General features: G+C 34.6%; 1 protein-coding gene across 1 annotated transcript in view; it reads right to left on the bottom strand.

Annotated features, from left to right (window-relative positions):
* Nucleotides 1-15136, bottom strand: part of LOC121410573 (ubiquitin carboxyl-terminal hydrolase 19-like) — a 37541-nt gene that overhangs the window by 11787 nt on the left and 10618 nt on the right. Inside the window, exons 7-24 of the mRNA XM_041602749.1 lie at nucleotides 14484-14596; nucleotides 13829-14025; nucleotides 12518-12698; nucleotides 11673-11806; nucleotides 11234-11326; nucleotides 10434-10499; nucleotides 10007-10117; nucleotides 9218-9507; nucleotides 8581-8641; nucleotides 7720-7832; nucleotides 5755-5898; nucleotides 4767-5164; nucleotides 3723-3836; nucleotides 3173-3273; nucleotides 2467-2585; nucleotides 1802-1954; nucleotides 1175-1332; nucleotides 615-825 (exon numbers count right to left, since the gene is read on the bottom strand). Coding sequence (XP_041458683.1) covers nucleotides 615-825; nucleotides 1175-1332; nucleotides 1802-1954; nucleotides 2467-2585; nucleotides 3173-3273; nucleotides 3723-3836; nucleotides 4767-5164; nucleotides 5755-5898; nucleotides 7720-7832; nucleotides 8581-8641; nucleotides 9218-9507; nucleotides 10007-10117; nucleotides 10434-10499; nucleotides 11234-11326; nucleotides 11673-11806; nucleotides 12518-12698; nucleotides 13829-14025; nucleotides 14484-14596 — 2757 coding nt within the window. The remainder of the gene's footprint in view (nucleotides 1-614; nucleotides 826-1174; nucleotides 1333-1801; nucleotides 1955-2466; nucleotides 2586-3172; nucleotides 3274-3722; nucleotides 3837-4766; nucleotides 5165-5754; nucleotides 5899-7719; nucleotides 7833-8580; nucleotides 8642-9217; nucleotides 9508-10006; nucleotides 10118-10433; nucleotides 10500-11233; nucleotides 11327-11672; nucleotides 11807-12517; nucleotides 12699-13828; nucleotides 14026-14483; nucleotides 14597-15136) is intronic.

Below are 15136 nucleotides of genomic sequence, written 5' to 3'. Positions count from 1 at the left end.
CGATATCACCCAAAACCCGATCTGTTTGAACCAAAACAGATGTGAAAATATCTCCTTTTACTGCTTACAAATGATAGAGTTATTCCAATTTTTAGGAAATACGGACATTATAAGAGCCTTCCATGAGTATGAACCGTGAATTTTGATAGTTCTGTGAGAGATTTCTGCCAGAGTTTACTTTAGCCAAGCTTCGTTTGAGCAGCCAGTAGAGAAGGTACCATGTGGTTGTGTGGCTGGCTACATGTACACTGCACTGCATGCACTGTACTGTATGCTACTCTAGTAACACGTGCGATTCATTCTGTGTGTATTCTGTGTGTGAATGACAGAATTTAACGCAGGGGAAGTGGTTTGCAGTGAATTTGATCATTTCTGGAAGTTATTGGCCCAACAATGGTTTTTATTACTGGTCATGTTGGACACTTAAATCTTGCTATTTTTGGAAAAATTACTGGCCCGACAATGATATTTTTTACTGGTCATGTCGGACCAGTAAATCTTCCTATTTCTGAAAATCTACTGGCCCCACGGCGATTTTTACCGGTCTGGGACCGTCGGACCGCCGCTAGTGTCGAGCCCTGCATACTGCACCCAATAAATAAAAGAGCACTCACTTATCATCCATCTCCTCTGGTTCATCCCCCGTCTCTTTCACTGATTTTCGTTCCATCATGGGTTCGACCTCTGGTTCTGGCTCCGGAATAGGTTGCCAGATGTATGGAGTGTAAGGTTGGCGTTGTCGATAAAAGAGGAGGTAGGCAGAACGCGTCACCACATTCTTCTCTGAGATGGTCGTTACATGACTGTCATCAAAGAGTCTCCAGTCTAGAGAGGAAGAAACATAGTGATGTATTACTGCAATTATACCCTCACATATTTGAATAAAATGAATTTATTTTGCATATATTTAATTCAGTCATGGTTCTCCACAACATAAAATTAAGTAAATTAAGTAAATACTGAAAATAATCATTCGTGATTGGACAGGAGTTGGAGTGCAAATGTCTGAAAACAAATGCGAAAATATCCCATTTAATTGAGTCAGTGAGTTGTCAAATAGCACAAATATAATATTTCTCTTAGTGATTTTGTTTCCAAGGCAGAAATATTCCTATAAACATTTTATTTTTAGATTTTGAAGCATTATCAAACACTGTCTTGTCACCTAACTCACCATGTTCATTCTTACTCCAGTCAGCAGTAGAAGCCAGTCTAGCAATGGATGTATAATGTCCTCCTAGAATACCACCATGATGGTTGATAACACCATACAGATCATAGATCAAAGGTTGGCTGTGAGTACCATGGCAGTAAGGAGACAGATCCAAGCCTCTGAATATTTGGAATAAAACAATTCAAATAACTGAGGATAACTTGGAGTCAGTTTTTAAAGAACAAACAACAAAAGAAATCCTCTTTCTTTCTAAGCAATGGAGGTTTTTGCATACAATTAAGATTTCAAAACATTGTAAGAAGAAATTTTAAAGGTGATTACATACTTTACTTTCATAACAGTGAGTGTCCCTCAAAATTCAAATGATGGGTATTCCAAATGGAAATCAAACAAATGTTTGCACCAATAAAACTGAACACATCTTACAAAAGTTGCATCATTGAAGCTGCAAGATGGGAATACTTATCTCAGGTGCACCATTGGAACTAAATGATGAGGGATTCAAACACATGTTACGAAAATTAAACAGCAGGAGCTGCAAGATTGGGATACCAAACAAATATTACCATAAATGCAACAATGAATGATGAGGGTATGACACTAATTTAGTATCACGTAGTTACCTACCTAACTGGGTATTCAACCATCTTGTCAATCTTATCTCTCCACAACATGTTACCAAATGAGAACCGCTTCAATTGAATAATGAGAGTAGAAGGTAATCGCCATAGTAACATCTGCTTTGTTGCTTCTCTATGTTGCTTGCACTTGGGACAATACCTGTGACAAAAAAAAAAACATGAGCATAATATTAGAAATTACCAATGATTTCTTTTCTTGTTCAGACTAAGGGATAAATAAATAGAAGGTGAGAGACAGAACCACCTTATCATGCCACTTCCAAAATTAGTGATACATTTTACACAACACAATATAAAAGATATGAATCGTTTACATAAACATAAAATAATAGCTACACATGAAACCAATGACCTCATGTACTCATGAAGAGATTGATAAATCAATTTTCGTCACTTGATAAAGAGTTGCAGGGGCACTCGAAAGCTCGTGAACTTGTAAGCTAGTGAACACTTTTTGCGAGAGTGATCACAAATTTCCTAGAAAGCCAGTGAACACTTTTTGCGAGAGTGATCACAAATTTCCTTGTTGACCATAGTAGATTGCGAGACAAATGAATACCCTCTAGCGATTATTTCAATCCGCAATAATGAACCTATTTAGTACTAAATCAAGATCTGTTCATATAACAGGACAAGGATAGGAGTTCTTACCATGCTTCTTCAGGAGACAGTTTCTCAGGCTCTGTGAATAGTTTGAGACATTGGTCCAAGGTGATTTCAGTCTCTTCATAGGATTTTACACCACACACAGACTCATCTTCATTATAGTCCTGAATAGATTACATAAGAAACAGGAGTGTTTTATTATATGTGATTGATAAAAAAATATTGTGAACTATAATTAATTCACTGAAGAAAAGGAATGAGAAATCTCTCAATATCTGATCCATACAAACATTTATATCTATTGTTATTTCAAAGAAAAATCATTTAACAAAAAACTATAATTGACAAGTGCTTGGTTTATCAAACAATCAAAATCATTATTTCCATTATGAATGACATTAATTTCAATTTCTCTTTAAAACAGCAAATGCATTGCGAGAATTTCAAATTTATATTAAACAGTATAGACTTAATCCATTCTAAAGTCAAACACAATTTTTAAAAAATAAATATAACTTTAAGAAGCTAAATGATAATACAAAGTGTGTTTAATCATGAAATTACAATAATGTTAACACTCATTGCAAGAAAATCCTGATTCACTAGTTTTGAAGTATGTCTAATAAACTTAAGGTACCCCTTGAGATAAGGATATGAAAGCACTTATTTCGGATCCTCTATGTTTCTCTCTCCCCTTTTATCTTTAACCTCTGCATTTATTTCTCCATCTCTATCTCTTCCTTTAACTTACCAGTGTTCTTGACTCCACTAAAACATTGTTCTCTTGTTTAGGATCATTTCTCCAATCCATGGCTACACTTATGATACCAGTCAAATCAAGAGGGATGTCACCTACACAAAACCAAAATTAACAAAATATAATTATCATATAGGATAAAAAGATGCATCATGGTCAAACTATCATGGACTATCAAGGAAAATAATAATACTAATTGTTATCATTAGCAATATAAAGAAAACACAACCACCACCCCCACCACCCCCATCATCACCATCATCATCATCACCATCATCATCACCATCATCATCATCATCACCATCACCATCACCATCACCATCATCATCATCACCACCATCATCATCATCATCACAATCATCATCGCCATCATCATGAATACAATACAGCTTGTAATCATGAAAACAGCAGGAATACTTTCCTGCAATCAATTAAAATATGATAATTTGTTTCTTCACTTCCTGTTTTTCTTTACCTCTGTTCAATATTCTCATCTGCTAACTTTATACTCGTGTACATTCCTCTATCATTTCAAGAACCTTACCTTCATCTTTAAGGCGCTCCTTGCTTGGGATGCTGTTGCCTATGTGATTGACAGGCTTGATGAAAAACAGAGGCATCTTTCTCTCCAAGGTCTGAGGTTGTCCAACCACTGTAGCTGATTAGAAGAAAAAGAAATGAATCATACAATGGCATGGTCTTAAATTTTTCATTGAAACATCAATGGTCAAAAAGAAAAAATCACAAGTCATATATCTTTTCCCAATGACTTTGTTTACGACACACAACTGATATACCCTCACAAAGTCAAACAAGAGAGTGGTAGGTTTTTTAAGAAATCACACACCGAGTTTGAAAATAAATGACCTTTGTGGTAATCTGAAAATGAGTTCAAACAATCAAATACTCCAGTGTTTCTATAAAGGAATAAAAACATACAGTAGGCCTATATGATTCTTGTAAATAGAAATACTGTCTTGCGTTTGTTTGTCTGTATTGGTGATATTCAAGATGGTGATTTTTCACCATAGATTTCATTAATTCACAAAGTTAAATTATGCAAATAAACCAGATTTAGATCTCAATGATATTGTGACATTTAACATTGACTTGAAAAGTCATAAACTCATTGTTTGCTGAAACTACACCAAATTAGCAATAAAAAGTAAAATAAATTAAGCATGGAACCCGTCAATCTTATATTTTTTTCTACAGGAACTTTGCACAAGGTCCTTTGTAAACAAAGAGAAGCAAGCTAAACTTTAAAGAAAACAATGAATGTAAGAATATTCACCATGTCTAGAAAATATTTTTAACAAAACATGCAATTTAGATGTTGACGTTGCTGGCTTTCCATACTTGTGGTAGATCTGAATCGTAACTCTTCATAAGAAGGCCTAGATCTCTGGCAACGTATTCAAATTGTATCACTCTCAATATTGATATCATGTACACAAGGGAACACAAGCAAGTTTCAATGCAACCTGAAAATTCAGCATTTTATTTTGCGTTGTGTACATTATATATCTTCTTCATGTACAAAAGATAATATATCAACATCTAGGAAGGCCAACAAATTCTTTCCTACCAGTTGCGGCTCCTTCCATATCAGAGAAATGGCCGATAGACTCTTCTCCAGTATCTCCTCCCCCTCCTTCATCTCCTTTTCTCAAAGCCTCATCTCTGTCAGTTGTTCCTTCTATCAATGCATCTCCCATGTCCTTTGAGTGAATGGGGTTTTCAATACCACTGTCATTCATTTTCTCCTTCCCATCATCCATCTCTTCATCATCATCATCCCTGGTAGGAATTCTTGGTGTGTTCACCGGAGAGGTAGTGGCAGAGGGGGATGCCAGACCCTGGGAATGAGGGGGTGAATGGGTAGAGGTAGAGGGGTGTTCACTCTCGTGAGAGCTACTACTACCAGAGCTGCTACTTATAGAACCTGGTGATTTGAGGGGTGGCACAAACACATTGGTAGAATACCTTGGAGAAGAAAAGATGAAAAGGAACAGTACTTGGTTTATCCCTCTCATACTAATAATTTCAAAGAAATCTAAGTATTTCCAGATTTACCTGCAATTCTTTGCAAATGACTTAACTATTGCTAAAATTGTTTTCCATTACAAGTATATAAATTTTTATATTCTAATAAAATGCAAATGGTAATAACACATTACTACTTACCATATCAATAAATTTGAAATGATGATACAAATTTGAACCATGATATTACTGAACCTGTTGTATACTATGGTTACTATTATTACATGTAGATAATCATGACAATAACCACAAATAAATATATCAATTATCCAAGCAAACGCTAACTAACACATTTAGAATTAACATTGTGTTAATATCCAACTCATAAATTACACAAATTATGATGTGTAAGAAAACCAGTTCAGGACTCCATTTCATTATGTATTTTCACTGATGGAACACATGCTACTTTTAAAAGTTATTAGAATCTTGCTAGTTCACAGGCGATGAAAAAGTTTGTCAATTGATTTTATGTATTGTTATTGATGGCAAGTTTTACACAAAAGAGATTTGATTCTAGTAGACCCTACCTTGCGTAACACTCCATGAGCTGACAAAGCCTGGCATATGTGGCATGAGATTTGGGTAAACTGATGATGAAAGGGCATCCAACAGGTTCTGGAAACCGGCGACAAGAAGTCCTGTGGATGTTCCAGTTGCTCTTCTGACAAGCTCTGTAATAGTTGCAAGCAAATGGAAAGTAAAACTGCTATCGCCTACATTGTATTACACTAAAGACTAAAATATCAAAGTGGATGCTCCGCTGTTTATTTCATTGATTTCTATACAGCAACCAACTAAAAATCTAAGTATGATTTTTAATCATACTTAATCCTTTATATGAAACGCCTCTCAGGTATCATAAAGACAGAGATTGCCTGTAAATGAAACTAGCACATCAATGATGTGGAGCTCATCCGGCATCTCGCAACAAAATTTAACACAATTTTAATTTCAGCCCAGTTGACACTGTAGTGAATTATATTGGTGACATAAATTGAGGATATAGAATTGAAATTGATGAAGAAATGACATAGAAGCATTTTTTTGTGATCTATGAATAAATTTCATATGAATTAAGTATTAATAATTATTTGGTCAAGCCTCTTAACTCTGTGTAGAACCTTGGTGAACCTAATGTAGATCTCAGATGGAACAAAAATAACCAGTCAATCAACAAATAAATAAGTAATTTTTGTGAGTTTTGAAATTATATGAATAAATTAGCATATTTAATGAATTTCAAAATTCTATGTTGAAATTTTGTATCACAACCTCGAGCTATTATATGAAGCAAACAAAATTGAAATTGATCAACAAATGAAGAAGAAAAAACATTTCTTTGTAATTCTGTGTAGAAGTTTGGTGAACCTCATAAAGTTCTACAAAATGGAAGAAGAAAAAAAGTAAAAATCGGTCAACAAATAAAGAAGAAGAAGCATTTTATGTGAAGTTTTTCAAAATATGCATAAATTAATTTTGCAAAATTAGCATAAAAATTGGTCTAATCAAAATTTCAAAATTCTGTGTAGAAGATTGGTGAACCTCATGAAGCTCTACAGGTTGAAGAAAAAAAAAATTGTTCCACAAATACAGAAAAAGAAGCATTCTATGTGAATATTAAAAATATGCATAAATTAATTTCGCATAAATTAGCATAAAAATTGTTCTAGTCAAAATTTCAAAATTCTGTGTACAAGTTTGGTGAACTTCATGAAGCTCTACCAGATGGAAGAAAAAAATTCAAAATCGGTCAACAAATAAAGAAGCATTTTTTGTGAATTTTGAAAATATGCATAAATTAGCATATTTAATGAATTTCAAAATTCTGTGAAGTTCTGAATCCCCACCTAGTGCTATCATATAAAGCAAACAGAATTGAAATCGGACTTGAAATGGCGAAGTAGTAGCATTTTGAAATTGTGGACGAACGACAGACGACACGCCACGGCATAAGCTCATCTTGCCCTTCGGGCTGGATGAGCTAAAAAACACTAGGAAAACTTGAAACTATAGCAGGCTATCAATTTCACTGGTATCTCTCACCATTCATGTTATAGGCCTCTTATCAACATCAATATTAGTCCGATTTCAAATCAACTTTAACTAGGGTCAATATCAGGTAACTCAGAATTATGCACCCATGTCATCAGAATTACATCTGATGGATTTCCAGTAAAGAAAACTGAAATAATTGCATACCCGCTGAGAGGTGAATTTCAGTCACTATTACTCTCTGAGTAAAACGCCCATCATTGTACAGAACTTCTCTGTAGGTAAACACTAGGTAATAATTTTTATCATAGAAATATTTTTTCTCCAATGACAATGAAGACAATGCTGATTTATTTGATTCAATTTAATGATGATGGCAATGACATCAAATTTAAAAGAAAACGAAAATGATGAATTGATTTGGAATGGTAATGGAATGATATGAAATGAAATGCGCAATAGAATAGAATACATTAAAACGTAATCTGAACCAATCTTACTGATCACAGTATGCTGCCCTGTAACACTTGGTACATCTCTTGAGACTTCTACCTTTCTCACATGATTTCTTACAGTGTGAACAGTGAAGAAGAGCAGGAGGCATTAACATACGCTGTAGGAGAGATCAGAACAATTCAATCAATATCAACATACACATTTCTTGAAACATATGCCTTTCTATTTTCTAATGCATCTTTTTACAGTATGATCTGTAAAGAAGTGCAGGAGGTGTTAACACAAACAATAGGGGAGATCACAGCACTTAAGTTAATCATATCAATGTTATTCTGATCTTCTAAGGATTATTATATTTGACAAATCCTGTGGAATTACATTTATAATGGAAAGGAATGCACAGATGCAAAAGACAAAGAATCACAATATTTAGCAATTTTTGTATAGCTTAAACCATGTCATGAAAAAACATTTGTAAGCACTCCCAAAAATATTTGAATGTAATGACACCAGCTTTACTACAAAGCCAGTAGCAGTATTTCAATATCCAAAGTCACAAAATCATATCGTTTCAAGATTGAAAATGACTCATTCTGTCAACAAAGCAATCAATTACCATAGGAAAATTAACTGAAGTAAAATCGAAGACACAAATCTTCACTTACAATGATAAGATTCTATTATAATTTATTACCTGTTCTGCCTCTTTCGTTTCAAGAGGTACTCTAGTGGACATAGCATCATGGAAGAAATAAAATTATGAGTAAAAGATTTCACACAGGACAATTCTGAGGGCTATGAAGATCAAAGCTAACATGAACTATATAAACCTTATTGCAGGACATTCTGTAGAAGAAGGTTATAACAATAATAAAGTAAATAAATAATTTGTTACTTTAACATACCTGAATGACAGAAAGCTCTACTACACTCTCTCCTGCTAAGGAAGGTGATAAGACTTCATGTCTGCAAAGAAAAGAGTATAGTTCATAGGGTATGGTGAATTTCAATTTGGTTTAATCCCTCAAGATTTCCTCTTTTTACATCTTCCATCACATAAGCTTTGTACAATCTAATGTTGTTCAGTTCTGCTGCCGAGCTTTATCAACCCATGTCTGAATGCACCTCCTATGCCTGACAATGCCAACCCATTCATCATTTCAATTCCTTTCATGCTACATGGACCCTTTTCATCTACTTCCAACACAACAAATCTATCTGGATCAACAGATGAACTGCTGATAGTAAATGGCCCAAATCGCCATTAGATAAAATGAGGAAAGTATTGAGAAGAGAGAAGATATATTGTATGCCATTTATAATTCATTCATTGAGGGTTTTAATGCCAAAATATTTCCTTATTACAATTATATCATACAGCCCCATAATTTGGAAATCAATTTCAAAGAAAAATCAATGGTGTGATTTTTAGGATCCTGATAAAAACGTTCAACTTGAACAAGCCTTACTTACCACTTAATAATACACATGTAAAAGAAAAATTATATTCTATTATATATTTGTACGCATTTCACTACTCACACAAAGATAATATCATTGAAGGATACACCCGACATTGTGCTCCTTCTGGAAAAGACCTTCTGGATACAGCTTCGATGGACCTCAAAGACCCTCAGATTGGCAGCATTGACTCCTGCCATCTGACCAACCTGAACGGTCAACTCATGGACAGTAGCATCAGAGCTTAGAGACACTACATACTTGACCGGTCGTTGATGGCAGTCCCGTGAGAAGAAGTAGACAGGGAAGTGACGCTTCTTCTTTGGAAGGGGCATGGACAGGTGCATGAAGGGGTCAAAAGTAATTGATACCTGTGGAAGAAGAAAGTAATGGAATGGAATAATTAGGAATATGTTTAAATTATAGATGATAACATCAGTAGAAGTGTATAATATCAGCAAGCCAGAAGGAACACCTATACAGCTAAAGAAAGTAGATTTAGTGTTTTGATGCCCTTGTAATGTACAAGCCATAGACTTGAAGTGACACTAGCTTGAGAAAGTGTTTTTAGCACTTTTACTGGATCGATCTTTTATTAAAGTATGCTTAAACTAATGTAGGTAAATTCACATTGCTCATGCACATTAATTTAAACCTCCTTAGTGGCACTGGACTAAGATGTTTCCAAACATCAAAACATAAACCTCTAAAAGCATCTACTTCATTGCAACACCTATATCCAAAAATAAACCGATAATAGTTATCCATCGAGTACTTATCTGAATCCGATTTCTTTTTTTTATCATTTGAGGGGTGCTGGTGTTGGGGAAGGGGGAGTTATGAATTGTGTTGATATATCTTCGGACTTACCTTGTTACAATCAGGACAGACAAGTTTGGATTTGTATTGGCCTTGAAACAAATCTACAATGAATGAATCATTTCTTCGTCTGTGTGTCTTCCATGCTTCATCCGCTACAACCTAATGAATTCAACAACAAAGTGAACAAGGATTCATGACATTCAAGAAACATTGAAGCATTCTGAGGGTTTAAAAAAAAATATTAGAATAAAATTATATTCATATAGGTTTCTTTTATCAACAGGTTAGCTTGCTGCTTTCAGTCCACCTTGGTGCCAATATTCACATGGTTTTCCATTAAAGACAATTTCAACATCAAACACCAGCATATAAATGTACCTTTTTTTTTTCAGATTAAGATTTGATCACTTTCTTCATATGTCCAAAATGGTTTAAAATTCAGTTTAAAATGTCTCAATTAAATCAATATACACACCTCATCAGGTCTTCCATCAGAATCCACGGTTTGAGTGTAAGGCTTTTTACGAATTCTGTTGATGTCCTGTACAAACAAAAAAAGATTTATAATTCATAATAGCACCAGTAATAGTATGAAGTTCCAATAATCTAAAGGGTAATAAATAAGCTTTATAATGTCAGCATATATCATATTCTAAAGTAGAATCCACTCACTAGTTTTCAAATGTATTACTCAACTTTAATATTTGTATCATTTCAACAAAGAACCTTCATCTTCATGTTAATATTGATTAATCTATCAAACTTAAAACAACTGAGATGTATTAAAGGTTTCATTTGTTACCTGTGTCTGTTACACTTTGTAAAAATGAAGCCCTAAAAGTTGCACCCAGAAACACTATCCCAAATTAATTGCATATAATGCATGTTACAATTACAAGTCCCCAGCAGAGAAATTAAATGAAGGTTTTTCAGTAATGGATACCTTAAAAGTATATCTACACAAATGTGATTTTTTACTTTCTTCCTGGTTGTTTTTTTATAACACACATCTAAGTTCAGGATTTTTCTTTTTAACAAGACTTTTGTAGTCCCAATCAATGTCTTTCAACATTCTACAACAAATTTTTGCTATCCTTATACAACAAGACTTGCACTATTTCTGAATCACATATATTTTTAAACATGTACTTGCTAGTCTGCAATACGTTGCAAAATTATGAATGTGTGTAATTTCAATAAAATAACATCAATTATTTTTCAACTCATTCTGACTATAGCTTGAATAATAAAATTGAAGCAAGATATCTTACTAACCTCGTGAAGTCCATCAAGAAGAAATGCCATGAATTCCTGTGCATCATGCTGAGCAAACCCCATGAATTGACTGGCTTTGGCTGATATAATGGACTGGAAAAACAAGCCGAAGTATCATATATAATTAATATTCCAGCAATAAAATAAATATCACTATTCTTGCAATAAAATGAGATATTCTAAACATCCTGATTTTCTCATCATCATCAACACATCATCATCACCACCATCACCACATGGAAGGCTGATAAAAGGGTGCTAGCTCACACATGCGCTACAAGAAATGTAATGTAAATCCTTGAGTTATCATCTTTTTCCCTGACCAACCGAAATCTGAATTTTCTTCTGCCAGCCAGGTGATGAAATGTTTGTTTTGTGTGTCTAAAAATCTGCATGGTGAGTTAATAGCATAATGGATATCTGTGAAAATGTGTTTTACCTTCAGTTTTGAAGGAGCAATGGATTTATTTTGCCCTCCCCATAGCCTTCTCATTAATACAGCAAATGATAGAACAAGATGACCCCCGCTACCTAGGGGATTGTCTCGATTAATCTCATTCTTGAAGTCGGCTCCTGAAAATAAAAAAGTAAATATCATTTCATTATGTGACAGTCATTGCAAAGAAAGTTGAAAATGATACACATGTATAGCACATCAAGATTGAATGGACACTCTCCATACTATAATTCTAATTTTTCTCTTCAAGTTAACATAAGGTATTTTACTTTGGTATGCCAAATTCATAAGCAAATTCTAACTGAGATTCATTGTGATGTCACACTGACATTGGTGCACTAAAATTGATACATCATAATTCTCCACAGCTCATGTATATACATGTACAATACTCCCAACTAAGTCCCCTCTAGAAATTACTTAACATTCATGAATCAAAGATCAAAACTTATCATTTTGTTATATTTCATTCTTTGTAATATACTTATTTTTCCGAGTAAAATTTTGTATTGAAAGAGTACAGTTCCAATAGAACCTCGATTGGTTCTCTGTTTGCTTGCTGTCAGACATTTACATTAGCACTGTGGATGAAGACACCTTATCAAAAGTCTGAGTTAATTTTTCTGAAATCATGCTATGAAGATAATATGCATCTTTTCACAAGCTTTCTTGTATTGTTTTGTCTATGATAAAATGTAAGAATTACCTATGAAAGTCGCTTGCAGGTTTCCTGCTCCAAATATGCGACTCTGATTATTGGTATGGTGCTCAACAAACCACTAACCACTCACAACACAAGTTCAGACACAAGTATTAAATCACTTTACCTAGCATAAAGTCTTTGAGTTCAACTGTATTGGCCAAGACCTGAAGAACACTGTTCATGAAGCAGGTGTTACCAAGATTATCAAGACCACAGTAACCTAGATGAAGTGATGGTGTAGGCTCTACTGGTAGAGATGGAGCCTGCTTTCCTAGACTCAATGGCGGTACTGTGCAAGTAGGTTTCTATAAAACAGACATAAACAAAACTTATGGTGGAACATCAAGTAGGCAAGGAAGTGCATTTTTGGCTATCTACAGAGAGAAAATGAGTCAAATGCATAAAAAGTAGCAATTGCTTTTGCTAGGCTTTTGCTTGACTTCTGCTTGATTCCGTGTGCATAAAAATGAGCGAGTAAATACTTTTGCTAGTAAGTTCAAGCAATCGCTGAATACTAGGATTTCCTTGACAATTAGGCCAAATGTTGCTAAAAAGTGTATGCATAAAGCATGATCTTTCGCTTGGCTAGCTATTGCTTGTGCTTGAAGCAATTCCTTTACTTTTTATGCATCTGACCCGATGTTCCATTTAACGAACAATCATACAATTTCATTTAATTTTATGACCTTTGTTTATTCCTCAAGACAAGTGCCTGAAATACATTATAAATCAATGGTTACAACACTCAAAGATCAAACAATGTTCTATATAAAATTACTTCGACCTATTGTTTTGAGTTATGACTAAAAGATAAGAGACATGTTTTGGTTTAGCATTTACTTTTATTACACTACTGCAAAATTGGTGCGAAGTAACTCAAGCTGCAAACAGATGTAACAAAACAGTAGCACCCATACGACTGGCTCATACTGTCAAGGGGTCGATAAATTCAAGCAAGAAATTTTATGAGTCCTGTTCTGTACTCTGTTTCCATAGTTCTACTTGGTTGATTACAGGTTTGATAAATGTATCATGTGAAGGTTTTGATATGTAGATCTATTTTCAAAATATAGATCTTTAGGTGGTAGATATTCTAAGTCTTTGAGGACATTGAATTTCTTATGTATTTCTTTCTTTTAGCGGTACACCTTTCTGGAAGAAATTGTGCCAGTGACTGACTGATGCTGCCAGTCACAAGTCAAGTGGTAGGTTGGACTCAGCCCTCATTACAAACCTAAGCCAAAAATTCCTCATATCAAGAATGGCAAAAGAGTCAGGGGGTTTTTTTAGGCACAAAGCCTTTATGGAAAGACTCCCTTGAGTACACAATCTGTTGAGGAACTGGTAACTATCAAAATATAAGCTCTTTGTAATAAGATGATTTTTTTTTAAATCTTTGACAGGTAGGCTTTATCAGGTCTGACTAGAGTCTAACCTTGGTCCTAGTTACACTCTCCTTAATCTCCACAGACTTGGCTCCTCCCACAGCACCTCTCAGGTTCTCCTTCTCACAGCCTGAATCTTTGGTGATTTCAGCTGATTCTTTGGTAGGTGTGACTGTCTTGGTAGAAGAGGAAAGAGGTACCCAGTCACCCTGGGAGGCAGCCTTTCCTCTGGGGGTGTTTCCAGAGTCTGAAGGTCAAAGACAGTGAAAGAATGGTTGTTACTGCAACTATTAATAATGTTCACATAGTCAAACCTGTCAGAGATGAATATCTTGGCACTGATGATATTGTTTCAGAGGCCTACTGCAAATACAGTTGCGTTTGAATCCAAGACAAACAATTAATCACAAGTTTCCTAAACATGATTTTGATTAGTTGAAAATAAAGATTTCATAAGAAATTTATAGCTTCCATTGATCGTAAGTTTGTCTGCAATGGACATTTGATCATACTCTGGTCAAAATTCACAAAGAAAATTAATAGAGGGTCGAGCCAATCTAAGATTTTTAAGCACATTAAAATTATAGAGTAAATAGCATCTATTGTCTATGTACACATCAAAAGTGAAACAAGTATTTGCATCACATTCAGTGTTTACATGTATGCATGTGCTTAAAAAGAGGAACCATCATGGCAAACATTCACCTTTAGTAGAGCATTCAAGAGCCTTCCACCTCTCTGATTTTAGTTGGGTGATGTTCACTTCTAGATTACTCTTTGTAACCTTATGATGACAGGCTGCAGGAACAACTGGTCTCCTGAATAAGAGTATGAATAATTTGACCTTGATCATGTGATCCCAGACTTGTGCAAGATCATAAGTGATACATGATTATCCTATGTCCACATTTCATGAATATATCCATAAACTTTCAACGTTATGATGGCAATTCAACAAATAGCCACCAAAATGGCCAAAGATCACTGACCCTAAATGACTTTTGACCTTGGTCATGTGACTTGAAACTCAGGTAGGATGTTCTGGGGTCCGTTTCATAAATGACTTGCAATTGTTGTAACTTTGCCATAATGGCAACTACTATGGTAACAGGGCTCAGCAGCCAATCAGAATCAAGGTTTCCATGGTAGTTGCCATAATGGTAAAGTTACAACAGTTGTAACTCTTTATGAAACGGGCCCCTGTAATACTTGATTACCTTTATATGCAAGTTTCATGAACTAGGTCAATATACTTTCTAAGTAAAGACATTTCAAAAACTTAACCTTAGGTTAAGATTTTGATGTTGATTCCCCCAACATGGTGTAAGTTCATTGACTCTAAATGACCTTTAACCTTA

This window comes from Lytechinus variegatus, chromosome 3 (assembly GCF_018143015.1).
Source record: "Lytechinus variegatus isolate NC3 chromosome 3, Lvar_3.0, whole genome shotgun sequence".
Classification (NCBI taxonomy): Eukaryota; Metazoa; Echinodermata; class Echinoidea; order Temnopleuroida; family Toxopneustidae; genus Lytechinus; species Lytechinus variegatus.
Note: the sequence above shows the minus strand (reverse complement) of the source record. Positions and strands in the feature narration are given on the sequence as shown.